General features: G+C 41.3%; 5 protein-coding genes across 5 annotated transcripts in view; 2 read left to right on the top strand and 3 right to left on the bottom strand. All coding sequences in view use genetic code 11, as the record gives it.

The window, feature by feature from the left end:
- The window catches only part of EGR_02079 (hypothetical protein), a gene marked incomplete at both ends in the record, with an annotated part of 5,940 nt that extends 3,127 nt beyond the window's left edge, over positions 1–2,813 (bottom strand). The window contains 4 exons of the mRNA XM_024491328.1: positions 141–423; positions 1,971–2,161; positions 2,585–2,676; positions 2,712–2,813. Coding sequence (XP_024354181.1) covers positions 141–423; positions 1,971–2,161; positions 2,585–2,676; positions 2,712–2,813 — 668 coding nt within the window. The remainder of the gene's footprint in view (positions 1–140; positions 424–1,970; positions 2,162–2,584; positions 2,677–2,711) is intronic.
- A 2,313-nt stretch (positions 2,814–5,126) lies between these two features.
- Positions 5,127–8,824, bottom strand: EGR_02078 (FERM domain-containing protein 3; the record flags this gene model as incomplete). The annotated part of the gene is made up of 6 exons (XM_024491327.1): positions 5,127–5,235; positions 6,149–6,317; positions 6,527–6,616; positions 7,781–7,823; positions 7,934–8,053; positions 8,705–8,824. 6 exons carry the CDS (start codon positions 8,822–8,824, stop codon positions 5,127–5,129), a joined length of 651 nt encoding a protein of 216 aa, XP_024354180.1.
- Positions 8,825–10,300: 1,476 nt separating this feature from the next.
- On the top strand, positions 10,301–15,337 carry EGR_02077 (Peregrin; the record flags this gene model as incomplete). The annotated part of the gene is made up of 15 exons (XM_024491326.1): positions 10,301–10,421; positions 10,499–10,792; positions 10,877–11,061; positions 11,140–11,409; positions 11,490–11,725; positions 11,810–12,017; positions 12,142–12,315; positions 12,393–12,548; positions 12,885–13,121; positions 13,195–13,431; positions 13,483–13,766; positions 13,844–14,342; positions 14,413–14,739; positions 14,809–15,162; positions 15,230–15,337. 15 exons carry the CDS (start codon positions 10,301–10,303, stop codon positions 15,335–15,337), a joined length of 3,690 nt encoding a protein of 1,229 aa, XP_024354179.1.
- A 606-nt stretch (positions 15,338–15,943) lies between these two features.
- Positions 15,944–16,369, bottom strand: EGR_02076 (40S ribosomal protein S15a; the record flags this gene model as incomplete). Its single annotated transcript, XM_024491325.1, has 2 exons — positions 15,944–16,037; positions 16,071–16,369. The coding sequence occupies 2 exons, from the start codon at positions 16,367–16,369 to the stop codon at positions 15,944–15,946; spliced, it is 393 nt and encodes a 130-aa protein (XP_024354178.1).
- Positions 16,370–18,179: 1,810 nt separating this feature from the next.
- EGR_02075 (Tubulin beta chain) lies at positions 18,180–18,741 on the top strand (the record flags this gene model as incomplete). The annotated part of the gene is made up of 2 exons (XM_024491324.1): positions 18,180–18,236; positions 18,271–18,741. The coding sequence occupies 2 exons, from the start codon at positions 18,180–18,182 to the stop codon at positions 18,739–18,741; spliced, it is 528 nt and encodes a 175-aa protein (XP_024354177.1).
- Positions 18,742–19,035: the final 294 nt, after the last annotated feature.

The following is a 19,035-nucleotide window of genomic DNA, read 5'->3' as shown; positions in this document are numbered from 1 at the left end:
CCGAAAACCGAACAATCGGATTTGGCACCACCATATTTATTTATCTTATTTAGCGAATCTATGAAGCGAAATCTAGTAGCATTAGTGCGCTATCCACAATATTGGCTAAAAGGAGGGAATCCCATGTGATTAACTGTAACCCTTCTTGTCTGTATGCTGTAGGTGTTCCATGTCGTTTCAGCTGCAAACTACACGACCCAAGAGGATTTGAAGTGACCAGTAATTTTACTCGATTTAATGCATCTTTTGCTAAATTTTCGTAGGTGAAATCAACATTTAGCGCTATTGTTTCAAAATTTTGGGAAAAGGTTGGATAAATGTGCAACCGAAAGGGACAATAACCATCTTCCTGGCTAAATTTTACTGCTTTATAATTGTTAAATAATGTGGATATAAATCTTATCGACTGCCATATTTGTATTCCTGAACAAAAACGAAACATCTAACTTCATTGTAGGTTTACGGGCTCCCGGTCTTGCCTGTGTTATGTAATTCCATTTGTGTTGAATAACTCTACGGGACACATACCCTCTGCGTACTTTCTCTTTTCAAAAGGAGCGTTCTCCCTCGGTACTGATTTTGACAAATCACCATTAATGACTGAAGGGGAGCTTTGAGACGAACCAATAATGCTTCGAATTATGAGATTTAGACTGATTTAAGGTCGACGTGAATTAGTGAGATCCAAGTCATCATCTTCTACCTATTTTCTCGCTATTTTAACTTGAAATCTTTGCTTGGCATGGGCTCTCACCAATTGAGAAGTGTTTGAGAAATTCGTTACAGGTAAATTGAGTCGGACGTCTTGGCAAGAAAAAATCCATTGAGTCAATACACCAGTCACTTCCATTGAACCCATCGAAGACGAAACGGAGGCAAGAAATAGGTTAATTTCGTCTCTACAAAAACACTCCACTCAACTTTAGTACTATTACATTATCACTGCGGTCAAGAGTAGGAAGTGGGATGCAGCACCATGACAATGAAGTGCTGATGGCAACTGATATAAGAAAAAATGCAGAAGCCATCGTGGAAATTGATGATTTAAATATCCCTTTTCCTACCACCCCAATCAGTGAAAAAAGGCTCAAGGATTGCGCGGCCGGACACTGCCATGCGTATCCTAATCTTGAAATGGGACAGCCGTGTAGCTGATGTACACCAGCTCCTCCTTTCAAACGCTAATAAACGAACGGTATGTGCGTCAAACTAGCGCACCCAGCAATCGTCTACCAGAGTCGGTTAAGCGTTCGCATTTTGGAAGTCCGGTAAAACGATGGAACGACGCAATTTAATCCGATGCACTTCTGACGCCATTAATTCCACCAAAAGAGTAAACAAATCATTAGGTTGAAGTAAAAACTATTTGCTTTTTTCCCAAATAACGCAAATGATGAGAAGTATAATTAGCTAGGGCTATTCAGACCGGCCAACCAATCAATTTAAATAACCACTTGTTTGACGTAAGTCAGAGGTTTTACTTTGTACTCCACGCCTCAGTCTGGGCATCGCAACTTCCGCATTCTGTTTTTAAAGGAAAAAAGCAACTTTTATGGCGGAACTAGTTGAAAGACGGCGTACATAAGGGCGGAAGAGCATACTTAGATGAAATGGTGAGCACTAAATGCACTGGGTGATAACTAATGCCCGTACAGTAATTAAAGTATCCGCGCGGGTACTGCAAAACATCCGCTTATGCAGAAAAAACGGATGTACGAGCAACCAACGTTTACATCTACCTGGAGTAGGCTGGCTTAATCAAGTGACTAAAAATGATAAGATCGCAACTGATTTCTGCGCCAGGCTTCACGAAAAATTAGTATGTTTGTGCATTTTTGGTGTGCGATAAATGACAACATTTCAAACCTCACGAAGTAAAACAAGATAATTTTACAGAAAAAGTGACTGTGAAATCAGGTAACGGTGGATTTTCCGCATCCATTTTGAGCGATAAAGCCCATAAATATCACCCGTAATTCTTAAATTTAATAGAAACAAAGTAGTAGTATCATGTCCCAACAGACATGAACGCATTAAAACAATGAAAGCACGAGTGGCGTTGATTTTAGCAGATTCCAAACCATGTTGATGCGTACCTGATGCCAACTCAGGCAGACAGTCGATTCGAAAGCAGAACAAACCCATCACAACGACAAACAATCTACTGTTTTCGAAGGACATTAACCACCTGGTGAAAGGGAGCAGACTTACGCAAAAGTAAAGGTGTGTCGGCGCGAAAAAAACTTGTACTTCGTTGTGATTGGCTTCACGATAGATGACTTTTCTAATCTACAAAAAGGCGGGAAATTAAGCTTATTCTGTTTCATTTTACCCTTCTTCTAAATAACCCCCAATGGGCATAAAAACGTGACGCCAAAACTTGTAGTCAAAAAATATTAAAATTTAAAAGTGGCTAAGAAGGGAGGTCTTAATCAAAAAAAACGAGTATGTTGGGGCATGAGGATAGCGCTGAAAATGTCGAGACTAATTAAAAGGGTCTGTGAGTGATTAGATGGCATACATTAGATTGCATCATCTAAAGCGTGATGTTTCTCTGGACAGGTCAAATGGAAGTTGCACTTACGTGAAAAAAAGCTTCCTTTCAAGAGCCCAGCTCCATAATTCTGAAGCAATCGCACGAGACTCACATTTGTATTCGGTTATCTCATGAGCAGACTAAAATTGTGTAAAATACCAACAACACTAGTAACCTCGCATTCATACCTTTCTACCATGAAGGAAGCATAACAAATGTATTGAAAGAGAACAGAATTTAACAACGATGGCATTTGTACTGCAGCCAACTTTGGCATACACTTAGAGGTGGTGTTCTGTAAAATCTGAGGAATGTTTCCTCCATGACAGTAGTCGACTAAAATGTAAAAACTTCAGCTTAGGAGGTCGGGCAAAATTGAATTGAAGATGTTATAGAGTTCCTATAAGATTAGCACAAGTAAGGTTCTAACAATACTAAATTGTCTTTTATCACGTGAAGAGGAATTTTGAACGTGAGACGCCGCAAAATCTGAGAAAAATACCTGAGACTGGTGGAAAATGAAAGCATTGATGGACATCAGTGGACGGAAAAGTTACCTGGGTGATTTTGGGCGGACAACAGTGTAAAACTATTCCAAGCAGGAAATACAGACTTTCGATACAAAACAAAATTCAAAACTATGTGGTTTTAGGTCTAGTTTTTGCAAATTTGGACGTCGTTCTTACATAAAAATTTCGGTAAATTTTGCTTATAAAACAATGCGTGTGGTTTTTCTCTGACTATTAGGGTAGAGAGCGAGAGCATTCGACTTCAAAATTAGAATTTCGGGTAAATGTGCAGTTATTTCTAACTAACTTTTTGACGTTTTGATGCCTACAAAGAATGGAAAGAAATGGTTAAGGGTCGTCATCAATTAAAGTGGGTCCAAAGTAGCCAATAAAACGTACGGCTTTCTGGTGTCTTATAATGAAATTCTTCCCAGAATAAAAAAACTGGTCGATTTCCGCCCTGAAACAAGAGAGAAGCAGTTTGAAGTAATTGTGCAAAACTCGTATCAACAAATTTTACGCTGGCAACAGCACTTCTGCATGTGTATGAATAGATGCTATTCTACCTAAACGAACTTGAACCTTTCGGGTGCACTAATAGGGAAATCTTGTTATCTCCTTGGAAAAATTTTAAGGCTAAATAATTAAATTTTCAGTTGAACATGTTTAACAAGATTAGTCTTCTCCTTCCTCGGGAAGTACATATATACCCATAACAGAATGACAATAAGTCGGGATTCTGTGGGTCTGTTTTGCAACTGCTTAGTCGCAGCCAAGGAAAAAGCAGCAAACCGTGTTTGCATTTCTTTTTGTTTTCGCGAAAATCGGAAGTTTACTGGCTTTTCCTCCAGTAGACGTGGCGGCAGTGGATTGTGGCAAGAAATGCTTGAAGTTAAAAAGGAGCGGATTAGTTCTGGTGGTTTCAAATTCTAGTAGGCATTGCCGTGAGATAATGAATCAATGCAACAGCTCCTTGCCCAATGGAAGATCTACCCTTTGTGTAAAAAACTTCTAATTAATCTCCAAAAGAGGAGGTTTATCTGTTGCTTAGAAAAGAAAATCAAGAGAAAAGTGCTTTGGGGAAACTACGCAATTTTAGCGAACACCACTAGCATTAAATGCGCACAACTTTGGCGGGGAAAATAATGTCGGACAAGAACATCTAGATGCCGTTAGCATGAATAAACACTAGTTTTTTGGATAAGTAATTTCGGATTTTCAAGTATCATGACTTTTACGCGTCAAACATGCATTTACAAGATGACATTGCCTATTTGCTCTTCCGGTGTTGCTTGGAGGGGGAGGAACAATCGACATTCACTGATTACAACCCAAAGGCGTTATACAGAATGTTTGGGAGATTAAAGAAGTTTTACACTTTCGGGGAAACGCCTGGTGCATTGAATCATGGGAATCAAATGCCACGAGACTGGCGTTTATCCAAACAAAAACCTCACGTTCATTTACAAAATAGGCTTACAGTAGGTGGCTTTGATGACCATTAACGTATAATTTGGCCACATAATTGTAGGTTGAGAATCGCAACGAGCAATTTGGACTGACGAAAATTATATTTTAGAGATTATCTTAAGGCATAAAAAAGAAGAAATCCTTTACAGCTAGATGAAAAGCGCATGTGCATTTTAAATGAAGGAAAATTAACAACAAGGCGAACTGAATCTATCTGAGAAGCAGAGGCTCAATCATCTCCATTAGAATGTGGTCAATTTTATGAAACACTTAAAAACGTAATTAGGAAGCAAAAAATTTCCTAAATTTTCTGAGTAGATCTACCGGAGAAGTAAAAAGCGAACGGGTAATGAAGTGAAAATAACACGATTATTTCAACTTCATAATGAAGAAAATTGTAACAATCACAGAAGTTGGAAAAGTAGTCGAACGCGGTACTAAGTGACATTTAAAATCTGATACGCACCACTTAAAAAGATGGGCTCGCTTGCTTCCGAGAAATTCGGCAACTCCCTCGTGAGTCAAACCAATGTGCACAGGACGGGAGTCCTTGCGTTTAGTCTAGGGGAAAAGAGAAGCTGGATACAAACACGCTGAGTAAGGAGGGAGACCTAAGGCCAAGCGCCCACCAGTTGCACTTTGAATGGCTCCAGTCCGTAGGAGGGTTGCCGCAGAGCGATGCGAATTGCCTCTGCGGCTGCCTCACTTGGTAGCACGCCTCTAGTTGGAGAGGAAAGCAAGGCAGAAGAAAAAGGGATATGTAGGATTAAACTATCCTCCTGCACTTCTATTTAGCCGATTGATCTTGAAAACATGTTTGACACTCATTCCTTATTTCCTCATCTCACGTAAACTACCCTCACCTTCGAAACGAAAGAGAAGTGAATTATTTGTGCACTTTTTGAGGGACCAGTTGCGCTTTGATCTAGTTGTAGATTCTTCAGTGACTTCTCTGTAAAATAGGCTTTCATCCACGTGGTCGCCATCTTTTCAATGACCAATTGGAGAAAAATAAAATGGTACAAAATTTGTTTTTTAATTCAAAACGCAAGAAAAATTCACCCGCATGGCAACAAGATTACAAGTTAAATAAAATACAACTGGGAAATTTGTTGCAGACATTTTCCGAGGCCCCCTAGGAATAATGTTCCATCAATATCCACCATTTTCTCTATTATTAAGCACTAAATCACGCGCAAGTCCACTTTGTGGAATCTAACGTATTTGTGAAATCACGCATAAGGAGGGGGTTTTCGATATGAGTCACGAAACTGAATTTCGACCTTCAATCCCGGAAATCAGGAATAAAAAAACACGAAGGTATGTTAATTTAAAGCATTAAATATGAGGCTGGCAAGGTCCCCAAAGAAAGGCGCTAAGACATGCTTTGATCGCAGAGAACGCACGGGAAGCATTCGCTTTTAGTGGAGAAATAATGATAACAGTAATAAATAAAGTCAACATTTACAAAATTAGGGATTTTCGCTATCTTAACAGTGGATGGATAAATTGTTCGGACACGTTAACACGAAAAATTGGCTTCAAAAAGGATTTGTTTAGTTCACCGCCGATACATAATTTTTGTCTTCCTATGATACTAGTTAACAGCCGAAAGAAGAGCGCGAAAACTTACTCAAGTTTTCGATGTTCTTCTAAAATCTCGAGCTCATTTTTCTTGGAAGAGGTGTTGTGGAGAGCACGGTAATTGGATAGGTAAGTGGATGAATCTGTCCTAGTTGAAGCAGAAGGGGATTGTAGACTAAGCATGGATGCTGCCATCTCTGAGGCATCCCCCAGAGTCACTGCAAATAAAAATCAATCTGATATTAAACGAAAATTTTTGTCTCATGCAGGCAAGAGACCAACTTGAATAATGAGCCTAATTTTGCGTAGAGAACACTGACATTTACTTAAGCAGCAGCCAGGTTCTTCAAAACAGACTAAGGTTCATTTTAAATCCAAATATGTTACTTATTAAACCAGCTGGTATGAAAGGGAAGCAGTAAAACACCCTCATTCCGCACGTGGTAGGGAGTTGAGCGTATGATAGGATAGAGGGCGTTGTAATTTAACGAGGTAGCAGGGGAGTGAGATAACAGTTCTGGAGCGAGGGGAAATAAAAATACCTTGAATGAAGAATGCGGCAAGGCGAATGAGATCTTCGTGGGGAGCTATGAGGCGACCACTGAGGAAATCCCGATGGAGTTGGTGAAATAGTAGATACCTATTCAATCATATAGTTAAAGCCAGTAGATCAATTACCTTTATCAATTTCCTGAGAAAAACATTTTTGTGATCTGGTTTGACTTTAGGCGAAAAAATGAAAGCTTCAATAAATTGATAAAAGTTTCAAACAAATAAATGCTTCATATCGATAATGTACCAAGTAAGGAGTTTATTTACATGTATAAAATTAACATCCATTGGTACTACTCTGGATCTTGCTACAACAAATTCGGCGCGTACAACCATACAAAAAAATAATCGTATCACCAATTAAAGCAAAAGTATTGAAAATAATAAAGAAGACTGCATTAACCATTGAAAATACATGGCAAAAGTAAATGCGGACGGATTCTGTTAATGATGACACGAAAACGCACAGACTAATCTCTGTACATTTAAATGTGTTTTAGAATGCGATTTATCAACTAAAAGTATAAGATGGGCGTAAAATACAACATGAAATTGAAGATTGTCCTTTCAAGATGTTTGCTCAGTCCAGAGGCACCGGATGAGATGCAGCATTTTCTACGCCAGCTTTTGATAATGTATGTAATTTAGCTGACCTCCCATTCTACCTTATTGCAAAGGAAACTGTAAAGAAAGGTACACAAAAAACTTCGGTCCCTGAGCTCCCTTAATGTCAACTCATAGATATTGACGGTATTTGAGGCACAATTACCAAAAGAACACTAGTATAACAGCCATGTAGACACAGCCAATAATTACTGAACGTGTTCATATGAATTCGTATCATATGAAAGGAAATGTAATGGCTGGTAAATTACGCAAACTACATTCAAAATTATGGTATTGAAATCTAAGCTTGAAATGGCAGGGAGAATGCGTATAAAGAGAGTGAACCAGAATGGAGCAAAGCATTACAGATACTACACTCACTTGGATTTGTCCAATTTGAAGTCGCTAAAAGGATCTGGGGGGTAGTGTTTAATCCGAAATGACACCATAAGTGGATTCGTGTCTGAGGTTGAGAAAAAGTGCGTTGATTTTGAATGGAACAACTAGTTATTTTTGTACTTACGCTTTAACTGCGGTCGAACGAGCTTAACAGGATTCATCCAGTGCTTAAAAAAGGAAGACAGTAAATAACCAATTTTAGCATTTGAAGTGTTACGATTACAAATACGATGCATAGCAGGTTTAAACGCAAATAACGTGAAACCTGTCATATTACCTTGGAAGGTGAGGAAAGCAATTCACAGGAAATATAACGAAGACCGAAGTACTCGATTTCCGGTAGAACTGCCTGTTTTTTGCAGACTTCCTCCAATAGCCATCTGCCACTCGCCTGTTCCTACAAAAGAATGAAATGAAAGGAGCCACAGAATGTCAAAAAGAGAAGCTCGTTGATGTTGAAAAGAACCGATTTATATGACCATTTTGTATTGTCGATTAGCAATCAAGCGTAATAAAAACAGGACAAATAAGAGATGACCTATCTAACATATTTGCATAATTTAATTCAAGGCTGCTTAATCATCCTGACTTTTAACAAACTAAAGAATAATAATTCCAAATTCATCTTTATCCCAACAAACATCTTAAAAGCTTAAAACAAGAAAAAAAACATTAACCATAATAAAGTTGCAGTAAAAGAATTTCAGTCATGATGGTTAATGGGTATTCCATGGTCTGTATCTTAGGAGAGCAATTATAACATGCTGTTGTAACAATTTCAATCGCCTGCATTCCTTTCAAACAACAATCAACAATTGAAATTGGGTCCCAACGCAAAGGCACGGCAGTGGCACCGTTGAACTAAAGATGATCCAATTTATAAATCGTGCATGTGAACCCGTGAATCGATTTTTAAAATTGCAGATAATGTGTTTAGGCAACATTGCTTTCATGTGCCAAGTAGTGCCGAAATAGAAAAGGTCTTCTAAAACAGCTAGAGTGAAAGGTTTTAGAAAATGCACGCTAAGAACATGCACAGATAACATACCGGAACCCAAATCGTGATGAAGCAATCATTTTCTAGAAGGCTAACTGTAACCTGGAGGCCATCGTCAGTACTCCGTCTGGAAGACCTAGTCGTCGATTTTAACGTACTTGTGGAAGTCATTCCTAGTGATAAAGCATAATATTGCCGCATAATTTAAATCCTGAGACGAATGATTTAAGATTTACAGCTGAAAGAGTAAGTGCAATTTGAAGTTGCAAAACATGACAAGCAATCGGCAAATAAAGCATCTTATCTCGCAGCAGATTATCAATATTTAACCAGTGTGTAAAATCTGGTCTATACTAAGGGTTTGTAAATTAAAGCGAATTTCAGAAAATACCGTAAAGAACAATAAGCCATTTCCCAAACAAATGGCACTCGAATTATTAGCCAAAATACAATCAGAAAAATTAAAAAAGAATGTAACAAATATTACGTAAGTGAAGGCAAAAGATTTACTAGGAACAGAAGTACAAAGAGAACCGCGTTAAAAGAATGGTAAAATCAGGGTCAAAGAAATATCGACGCGAAACCGAAACACGACACTTCTACTCAGCAAAAACAGTAAGAAGTAAAAAGGTTGTAATATTGAGACATCCATCATTTTTTAAAAACACACAAAAAGTCGCGTAGAAGGCAAAAGTGAGCAAGGCACGATATCAATAAAGATCTGTGTGTTATAAGCCAGTAAATCGACATCAAAAACCTTACAAAACGGCAGAGACCGGAAAGACAATCAAATTAGGGCAAAAAATTTCACGCAATTTACGACAGTCAAACGTCCCCAGAAAACTACCAGAAGATCCATTTCAAGCAATCACGCAATGAAGTTGCATGCACATTCGCTGATATAAACAATGTAGGCATGCTTGTAAAAGACCCGTTTCTTTGAAAAAGACATCAGTGGTGACTAAAAAAGCCCAAATTTTTTTCCTGCATATTTTAGGGCAGTTTGGCCATTTTACTTATGGTTAAGGCACATTTTTCTCCTCCCCACATTTTTACCCCAATCTCTTAAGTTTTTGTGTTTTATTTATCAGGCCTGGCAGCAATAAACATGCTAATGTATTGTTTCGTTTTTCATGTTAGCTGGTTAACTTTGTAAAATTTGATTAAGAACGTAGATAACCACCTTCAACTATTTGGTGAAGAGCCTCTGGGCGTGGTTTGTTGCTCTGGTTTCCATTCATCCTGATCCGCCTTTCATCTGCTGTGAATTTGTTTTATTAGGCATATTCTTCGATTTACTTGAGTTTATTAGTGCAAGTATTCCTAATCTCCTCCTCAGTTTTTCCCGTCACTTTCTTCCTCGATGCAAACCATCTTTTCACAATTTTTTCACTTGGTCCGTGCTTCCTTTTTTTACTGATTTTTTATTGTTTTGTCCTGGCTTCCTGGGTTATCTTGATTCCTTACGAAGTTACTAGATGCCGGTCGCATGTTTCTGTTCTTCCTGATTTCAGCGGGAATAGTGTCTAACTTGATTTAGTAATTATTTAGTACTTCACAATAGGCTTGAATCTCATTTACGTTGCAAACAAATCAGCTCTTTTATTATCTCAGGCCTAACTACAGAGCCTTTATAACCAGCGGACAATGGCCCTTCCTCCTGTTGATTTCGACATACCCGAGTTTTTATCACGCATTCATGGCAACAAACCACCATATTCGTGTCCGGCTGATACTTGCAACCGGAGGTCATTTAAATCCTTTAAAGGTGATTTATAGCGTCCTTTTTTTTCATTGTGCACCTCTGTAGTCTCGTAAATGTCTACTGACATTCAACTATTTCAGCTATTCAACAGCATATGGAGTGTCATCGGGCACCAGATCCTGTGGATATATCAACGACTCTTATCGAGTCATATGCGACCAGCCCTAGATCCGGTTTAAAATCCGATTGGAGCCAGAATAAATTTCCTCCCATGCGCTTTCTGGACACGCAGAAGCTAATCGTCTTTAATTTATCATCTGGAAATCTCCCAAGTGTTCGTTGTAGCATTAATGTACCACTCCACCTCTCCTTCAAAGTGTCTCTCGATGGAGCTCCAAGTCTAAACAACTTGGAAACACCAAATTCAAACCGCGGTAGGTGCAACAAATTTCAGGCACCGAAAACTATTGGTAAATTAAATGAATCCCCGGCTTTGTTTCTTCAAACCACTGCTGTAGATGTAGTCAAAGTCAATCAATCTCAACTGGCGGTCAATGTTCCCGTCCCACAATTTGAAGTGGATTCAAACTTCGTGTATCAGCGCAAGCCTCCAGTGTGGAAAAAGGGTTGTGCATACCTGAGATTTGTGGAACGGTCCTCCGAGGAGTTGGACGAAATCGTAGAGTATGATCTTGATGAAGAAGTGTGTTTTGCATCTCTGTAATCATACTCCATCTCTCTATCTGACTTGTCACCGGCACTGACTACTTCTTTTAACTAGGACCTTTTCTGGTTAGAAAAAATAAATACAGATCGCGCCTCCAAGGGCATGGAGCCCATAGAACAGTCAAAACTCGAATGGGTGCTAGATCGTTTTGAAAAAAATTCCCAATTTCGGCCAGCTGCCGAGAACAGCCCAAATGTTTCCACTTCTGTCATATTAAACAACACTGATGAGGAGGATGCCGTGTGCGCCGTTTGCCAGGATGGGAATTGTGAGAATATCAATGCTATTCTCTTCTGCGATGTTTGTAACCTCGCCGTGCATCAGGTTCCTTGGATATTTACAGCTTTGGCTTAACAGAATCGACTTGTTTTAGTTATATGCATCGAGCTGTTTTATGGTTTTAGGATTGCTATGGCGTTCCATACATACCAGAGGGTTCCTGGCTGTGTCGTAAGTGTCTGCATTCGCCCAGTGAACCGATCTCATGCTGCCTCTGTCCTAACACTGGGGGCGCCTTTAAAAAGACCTCTGATGATCGCTGGGCTCACGTTATCTGCGGTCTCTGGATTCCCGAAGTCATGTTTGCCAATCTGACCTTTCTGGAGCCCCTAGAGAATATTGACAAAATTTCCCCTGCAAGGTGTGCTTCTCCTGCGGTCCCCCTCTTCACAGCATAAGCCTAGCAACGGCTGATTTTACGGGAAAGTGTGTTAATTCTTTTAAGGTGGACTCTGCGGTGCTTCATTTGTAAACAGCGAAATGTGGGCGCCTGCATTCAGTGTCATAAGCAAAGTTGTTACCGGGCTTTTCATGTCACCTGTGCACAACAGGCTGGCTTGTACATGAAGATCGAGCAGAGCGACGATCCTAACGACTCGGGCATTCGGAAGCGCGCTTATTGCGATCGCCACTGTCCTCCCTCTCATTTCAAGGTTCGTTTATTTCCCTTTTACTTGGAGCTCGTTGTTGTTGGGGTTATATGTCAACCAGATCAATTTTTGCTACTCGCATTTGGATAGAAATGAGGGCTGTTATAATAGTACTATTGTTACCTAGGCCAACGCTCACAGTGGAATGTACGCACACTCAGACGACGAAAGGGTGTCCTCGGACGCCGATGAGGAGACGGTGAAGCGGACGACTATCAAGAACGCTCGAAAGGTCCTTGCTGAACGTCGCAACTCCAAGCCTTTCGTGTGTGTGCCTATGGTGGCCAAGTCGAAGAGTGATGTAAGGCCTTAGCACTTCTTTTTCCCATCCCCTCGTTGTCATTACCATCGGCATCGCATTAACGTTAAACAAATTAGCTCATTTACTCCGAGCTCGCTGGGGTGAATAGTGGCAAAGAGGAGTTTTTCCAACGCGTCTATGCCTTCTGGAAGCTAAAACGCGAAGTTCGACGCGGTGTGCCTTTACTTAAACGGCTCCAAGCAGCTACCAGAATCCGCGGTCCCGCATCACTTGTGAGTGTCGAACCCACTTCCAAACCCATTTATTAAAACTGGGAAATTTCAAGGGCGAAAGAGTGTAATTGGATGTCATCCTCCCTTGATATAGACCTACCTCAAACATGGGATATCTTCCTTGAGCATTGGTGCTTTGCCTACTCAGTAGTCGGATTCATGGAAAGTGGTATTATTGCAACGTCCGAAGTACATTTTAAAAAAATCATATGCAGGATTAGTTTTATTTGTCTAATAATAGAGAAGATTAAATTAATAAAAAAATAATACTTTGTTGAAAGTGATGTTTAACGGAGTTGTGATTTAATCACAAACGTGTCGTATTTCCTGTCCAAGAGCGAGGCGGCAGCAGCAGCAGCAGCAGCCGGAGACGAGGAGATGGAGAAGATGCGTAACCACTTGTTCTTCTTCCAACGCCTCAGACAAGACCTCGAACGGGCTCGCTTGCTCTCCGAATTGATACGCAAGCGGGAGCGCGTTAAACTGGAGCTCGTCTCCAACTATCGCGCTCAACTTGAGTGCAGGATCCTCCCAACTTTCCGAATGCTCAAAAGACTCATTGACGAACTCCAGGTAGGTCTCCTTTTTCCGTCTTTTCGTTGTGAAATTTAACCGTTCTCTCGTCTTCTGTTTCACACCTCCTTAGGCTAAGGACACAAGAAACTTCTTCGCGGCTCCCGTATCAACGGACATTGCGCCGGATTACTATTCAGTGATAAAGAAGCCGATGGATTTTGAGACTATGCGAAACAAGTGCTCCGACCATGAGTACCTTCAGGTGTCAGAAGTACAGGAGGACTTTAATCTCATTGTTAAAAACTGCTGTGAATACAATGGTCGCGACACGGTCTACTACAAGGCTGCAGTAGCCATGGCAGAGCAGGTATGAATAAATACTGGACCCGAGGCCGTTTAGTGTGCTCCTATGCTCAAGGAGGCTTTGGAGAATGAGCACTTTGAAATATTTGATTGGGATGGTGAGAATTCATCCACCTCCGCAGTCTCAGTGACGGATCTCGTCAAGGCTCCCAACAGTGTGGGGGCCAATTCGGGAGGTCTTTTAGCTCCCATTCCACTTGAAAACAATGATCGCGACAATCATATCTTTGAAGAAAAGTCGGAGTCGAAGAAATCGTTCACAGTGACACGTGGTCGTCTGCGATCTCATGATACCATGGAAACTGCTCCAGTTTTTGCGGAACCACCATTGAAAAGAGGGTAGAGTAATCTTACGACTTACGATATTTCCTACCAGGTTACAACGACTCTTCATATAATTCGTTCCTGGCTTTTAGACACCTGAGGGAATTCATGAGCCCTAGTGTTGCTCCCCCACAGAGTCAGCGTCTGCGTCGACCTTGCTTCCCACAGCCTTTGACCCTCATTACAGAAAAAACCGCAGGTGAAGCGCTAGCAGGTATGACAGCGACATTTTCGGCACCGGAGATGCTCCTTAATCAAGACAACACTGCGAAGACCACTGCCCTGCGCTTGCCTCACTCACCCGACCGAACTCGACCCGCTTTCACCATCTACCGCTCACGATTGGCCACGAAGGAAGAAGACGAAGATGAAAGTGATGATGATTCGGAGGAAGAAACAGAAGATTCAGAGGACACTCAAGACACTGTGGCAGCAGCAGCAGCAGCGGCAACTCCTACTTCCGTCAATTGTACCACGCTAACGAAAATCACAACAGGTACTGCCGATTGTGTGACTGACGGCGGACGCTCACTCCGAAACCGTTGCATTGACAAATCTGCCGTCAATACAGGTAGACCCGCCATTTTAAAGGTGAGAGGCTCTCTATTTATCCGGTCAAGTTTTCTGTACTTCCTAATTCATCTGTCGCATTTTTATCCAGAAATCGCCTCCACGGAAAACCATTGCTCTCAAATCGCCGACTACAAAGGCAAAAGATCGAAGCGTTCAGAGACAAACTTGGACTCTTTCCCAGCTATTGTCGCTCAAGAACTCGGGTCAGTCCGCAATCAGAAAGCAGAAGCTATTGAAAAAGGGACGACAACGAGGAAGTAAGGTAAAGACGGAAGTACGACGTGTAGGCGCAGAATCCGCCACTCTGACGATTCAGTCCTTACCACGGCCAAATTTATTCTTGAATGATCGGAATTTTGAGCATCTGGATCTGGTCTGGGCGAAGTGTCGGGGGTCCCCTTGGTACCCAGCCATGGTGAGTTTGTCACTTATCTGATCAGTCTCTTGGGAACACGGTAAATGTCTAGCCGCACTCACTCGTTAGGTAATCGACCCAGCTGCATCGACCAAGGAATACAATCAAAACGGAGTACCTATCCCAATTCCGCCTGAATCCGTTCTCAATGTCGGGTCGAATGCTGCACCGCCTTTTCAGACAGGCACGCCACGCGGTACGGATTCAGCGGTAAGTCCAAACTCCAACACCACGTCGCCCTCCTCGGTCCCGACAAGCACTACCACTCCACCTCCAGCGAGTCCTACCTTCCTTGTTCTGTTTTTCGACGGAAAACGGACCTGGCAGTGGCTGCCACGAGAAAAGCTACTCCCTCTGGCAACTAGCACAGCTATCGACGAGGAAAAACTACACGAGGCCAAGCGGAGCAAACTGAAACAATCGGTGTGTGTTCACTGTTAAACAGAGGAACATTCGGACTACAAGTAACCCCAACTACTCTACGTTTTAGGTGGTGAAAGCCTATGGACGAGCGATAGAGCACTACTGTAAAGTCAACGGGCGCCCCTACCCGTTCAGCGATGAAAACGTAGATGAAGTTGCAGCCTTTCTAAGATAAATATCTTCGTCTGGAACACCTTGATCTCCGTGTATATATAACCATCACCAGATTTTCGTGGCATTTATAAACGGTTAACTTGGATCCACGCTATGCTCTTTTAAAGTGCTGAGGATAACCAAAGGGGAATCTCAAGCATTTATCAAAAAGTGCTGGCCTAAAATCAGACGTTTGGGTCGAGCTGGGAATAATGAAAACTGCATTAGGATTAGGAATCATGCGTTAGTAAATGTACACACCTCAACAATCACTCATGGATCATGTCAGGCGCCAAGCACGGGGGGTAGCGTTCAGTAAAGCCTGAAATTAAACCAGTGTGATGAATACCTGAGAATCTCAAAATCGTATGACGGACAAATAATGCCTCACAGAAGTGGTTCCGAGGTTTTCTAGCCATAGACACTAAACATTGATGTAAAATTAAAAGCAAACAACCAATAAGTATATGACAGCCGAGATGGGAACATACATCGACACAATAACTACCTCCCATGCATTATAAACGAAAAGGGGCCATTTCTGCAATTTACCATGACGGCTTCAGAAAGTCAGAAGCGGCCTGAGATAAATCCGATAAATATGTATTTTACAAAACCCTATCCATGTTCAAAAGAAGTACCCGAGGATAACACCGCCCAAGTGCTTCTTCCTTGCCTCTTCGTGGTCCATCATGCCACCGCTTGTCGTAAGGACAATGTAACTACAAGCGTAATAGAAAAGCTTCAAACCCTACCCAAACTGACGAGACGGAAGGAGGTTACGAGTCCAGTGCTCCGTATCTCTCACACCCATTTTAAACCGTGGGCTAATCACTCCACACTTATTAAGGCGTCCATTTAACTGCACGACAATTTTGCCAGAACGATGATCGTCCACAATCTCGAATTCACCTATGTAGCCTTTGCGCTGCATAACCTTTAGGAAGCGAACGATGACTTTTGAAGAGGGACGGATCATGACCTGCCTTTTCTTTCTCCGTTCGGCATTGTTAATTGACTTTAAAGCATCAGCCAAAACATTAACGCGAACCATCGTCACAAAAGCGCACAACACGCCGCAAGCACAAGCAAAGCCCAAAAGTGCCGCGCTTGAGAATTTAAACATAGAAGGCAAGATAAAGTGTTGGCCGCTATCAGTTCACATAGGGCAAAAAAAACTCTAAAAATTGCTAGAAAATAAAAAATATTTTTAAACCACAAGTAATTTTAATGTAAAATCAGTTGGAGACGGGCGATCCGATTTATGCAAATCGCTAACACACATGTTTTTGTACATATGACTGCAATAAGTTGATATATCCCATAATGGGAAACAAAATATTTCACATGGAATAACTGCGAGATCAAGTTGACCAATCTAGCTTGCAGTTTCTTTGTTTGAATGTGATTCGACGCCCTTTTCCTCGAACATACATCTAAAACTTTTAATCTCATTATTTAATAGCCTATTGTAATACAATATTGATTTGGCCCTCGGATCTGGTGAGGCGCTACTTTTGGGCTTTGAATTAGCCCTCTTGTACCTCGCTGGGTGGGGCTGGCCTTTTGGGCCATGCCAATAGCCCAGACAGCTTCTCCGTGCTGAATATATATATATATATATATTCTGCCCGAGTATTGTGCCTTCTTACGTCTTCAGGGAGTCTCGGGATGCTACACTATAGCTCAATTAGCCAAATTATGTCGGCCGTTTAACTTTCGCTTTTGGCATCGGGCTGCATCGGGCTCCACCGATGCACCCTCACTGCGTAATCTTGCCTCCAGGTCATTCTAGTAGCCCTAAGCCTACCCGTATGCCGAATATATGCATGTATTTACTTTGCCCTAGCATTTAATCCTATTCATTTTCAAGGGCTTTCGAGGCCTTGAACAGCTACTGCTAAAGATCACAGTTCTGTAGGTTTTGCCATTATGTTAAAGTTTGCTCCTAACCTGACACTGAGGCCTTTTCAAGTTGTCCGTCCTCTCCGCAGTATTGTCTTCGCCAATTTTGGTACTCTTTTATTGATCCTACTTGTTGTTACTTTTAATATGAAAGCAACTCCGTCTCGCGGTACATAATTTACATTAGAAAATGATGTTGATATTTTAATGATAATCCCATTCAGCCGAAAATACTTACTTAACACTTAGTGAAGGAGCAAAGGACCTTATAATTTAGGTGGTAATTCTGGAATCAAATGCGCTCTTGTGCTACTGTGCGTCTCTGTTGCTCAGCACAACAGCCTCTTTTAACAATGAGCACATTGTCAAAAAAAAATTGCTGAATTCGGTGTCAAGAGATGTCCCAATCTTCATAAAAACGGTGCCACATGTAAACTTGTATTTGCGTTGCAGACTACAAATCATCATGTCTACCAAACCTCGATTTCATTCGCCGTTGTATAATTTTGTTTACATAGGAACACATGAAATGTTGTTTTTCGCATATTTTACATCATGGTTGCGGTAATTTACGCGAATATGGATTGGATATCCTAGTGCATGGAAGCATTAATAGACACTCTGTGTGAGTGGATGTCCATTTTGACACGGTGGAAGAAAATTTGTAAAGAATCGATGAGAACACATAGTTAGGACCGAAATTTGGCCATGCCATCACCTTGTCATTATCGTAATTTACAGCTTCTGCCCTATTTTGTTTAAGGTTCGTTTAAGGTTTAAGATTCGTTTAAGGTTTTTAAGTTATTTTGGACTTTTTTACCTTAATTCTAATTTTTCGCTTTAGGTATACGGATTTTTAATTTTATCATTTAGTACATTATTTGACCTTCTTTGTTTAATTGTACCATCCTTATTCGCCCTCTGGGATTGCCGCGAATTGGGTTAGTTGGGTTTGTAACATGCGAGAGATAGTACACGTTCAAGCTGGTCAATGTGGCAATCAGATAGGCGCTAAGGTATATCTGTGTCTTCTCATAACAAAATTTTTAGTTTTGGGAAGTAATATCCGATGAACATGGCATTGATCCAACTGGAACTTATCACGGTGATTCTGATCTGCAGTTGGAACGTATTAATGTTTACTATAACGAAGCAACCGGTGGCAAATATGTTCCTAGAGCCGTTCTTGTTGATCTGGAGCCTGGCACAATGGATAGCGTTAGGGCTGGACCTTTTGGTCAACTTTTTCGCCCGGATAATTTCGTGTTTGGGCAAAGTGGTGCTGGTAACAACTGGGCCAAAGGCCACTACACTGAGGGAGCTGAACTCGTTGACTCCGTTTTGGATGTTGTTAGAAAGGAAGCTGAATCTTGCGACTGTCTCCAAGGTTTCCAGCTTACGCATTCTCTTGGAGGGGGGACGGGGTCCGGGATGGGGACGCTTATGATCTCCAAAGTAAGGGAAGAGTATGCGGACCGAATCATGAACACATTCTCTGTAGTCCCTTCTCCCAAGGTATAAACTTTCTCATCTAGGTTTTTGTAGGTGTCGGATACGGTCGTAGAACCATACAATGCCACACTTTCAGTTCACCAATTAGTTGAAAATACTGATGAGACCTATTGCATCGACAATGAAGCTCTCTACGACATCTGCTTTCGTACACTTAAATTGCAAACACCAACTTATGGTGACTTGAACCATCTTGTCAGTGCAACTATGTCTGGTGTTACTACTTGTCTTCGCTTTCCTGGTCAGCTTAACGCAGACCTTCGAAAGCTAGCTGTGAACATGGTTCCATTTCCTCGTCTTCAC

Source organism: Echinococcus granulosus (assembly GCF_000524195.1).
Source record: "Echinococcus granulosus chromosome Unknown EG_S00009, whole genome shotgun sequence".
In the NCBI taxonomy this organism is placed as follows: domain Eukaryota; kingdom Metazoa; phylum Platyhelminthes; class Cestoda; order Cyclophyllidea; family Taeniidae; genus Echinococcus; species Echinococcus granulosus.
This window is presented reverse-complemented; position numbering and strand designations above follow the sequence as displayed.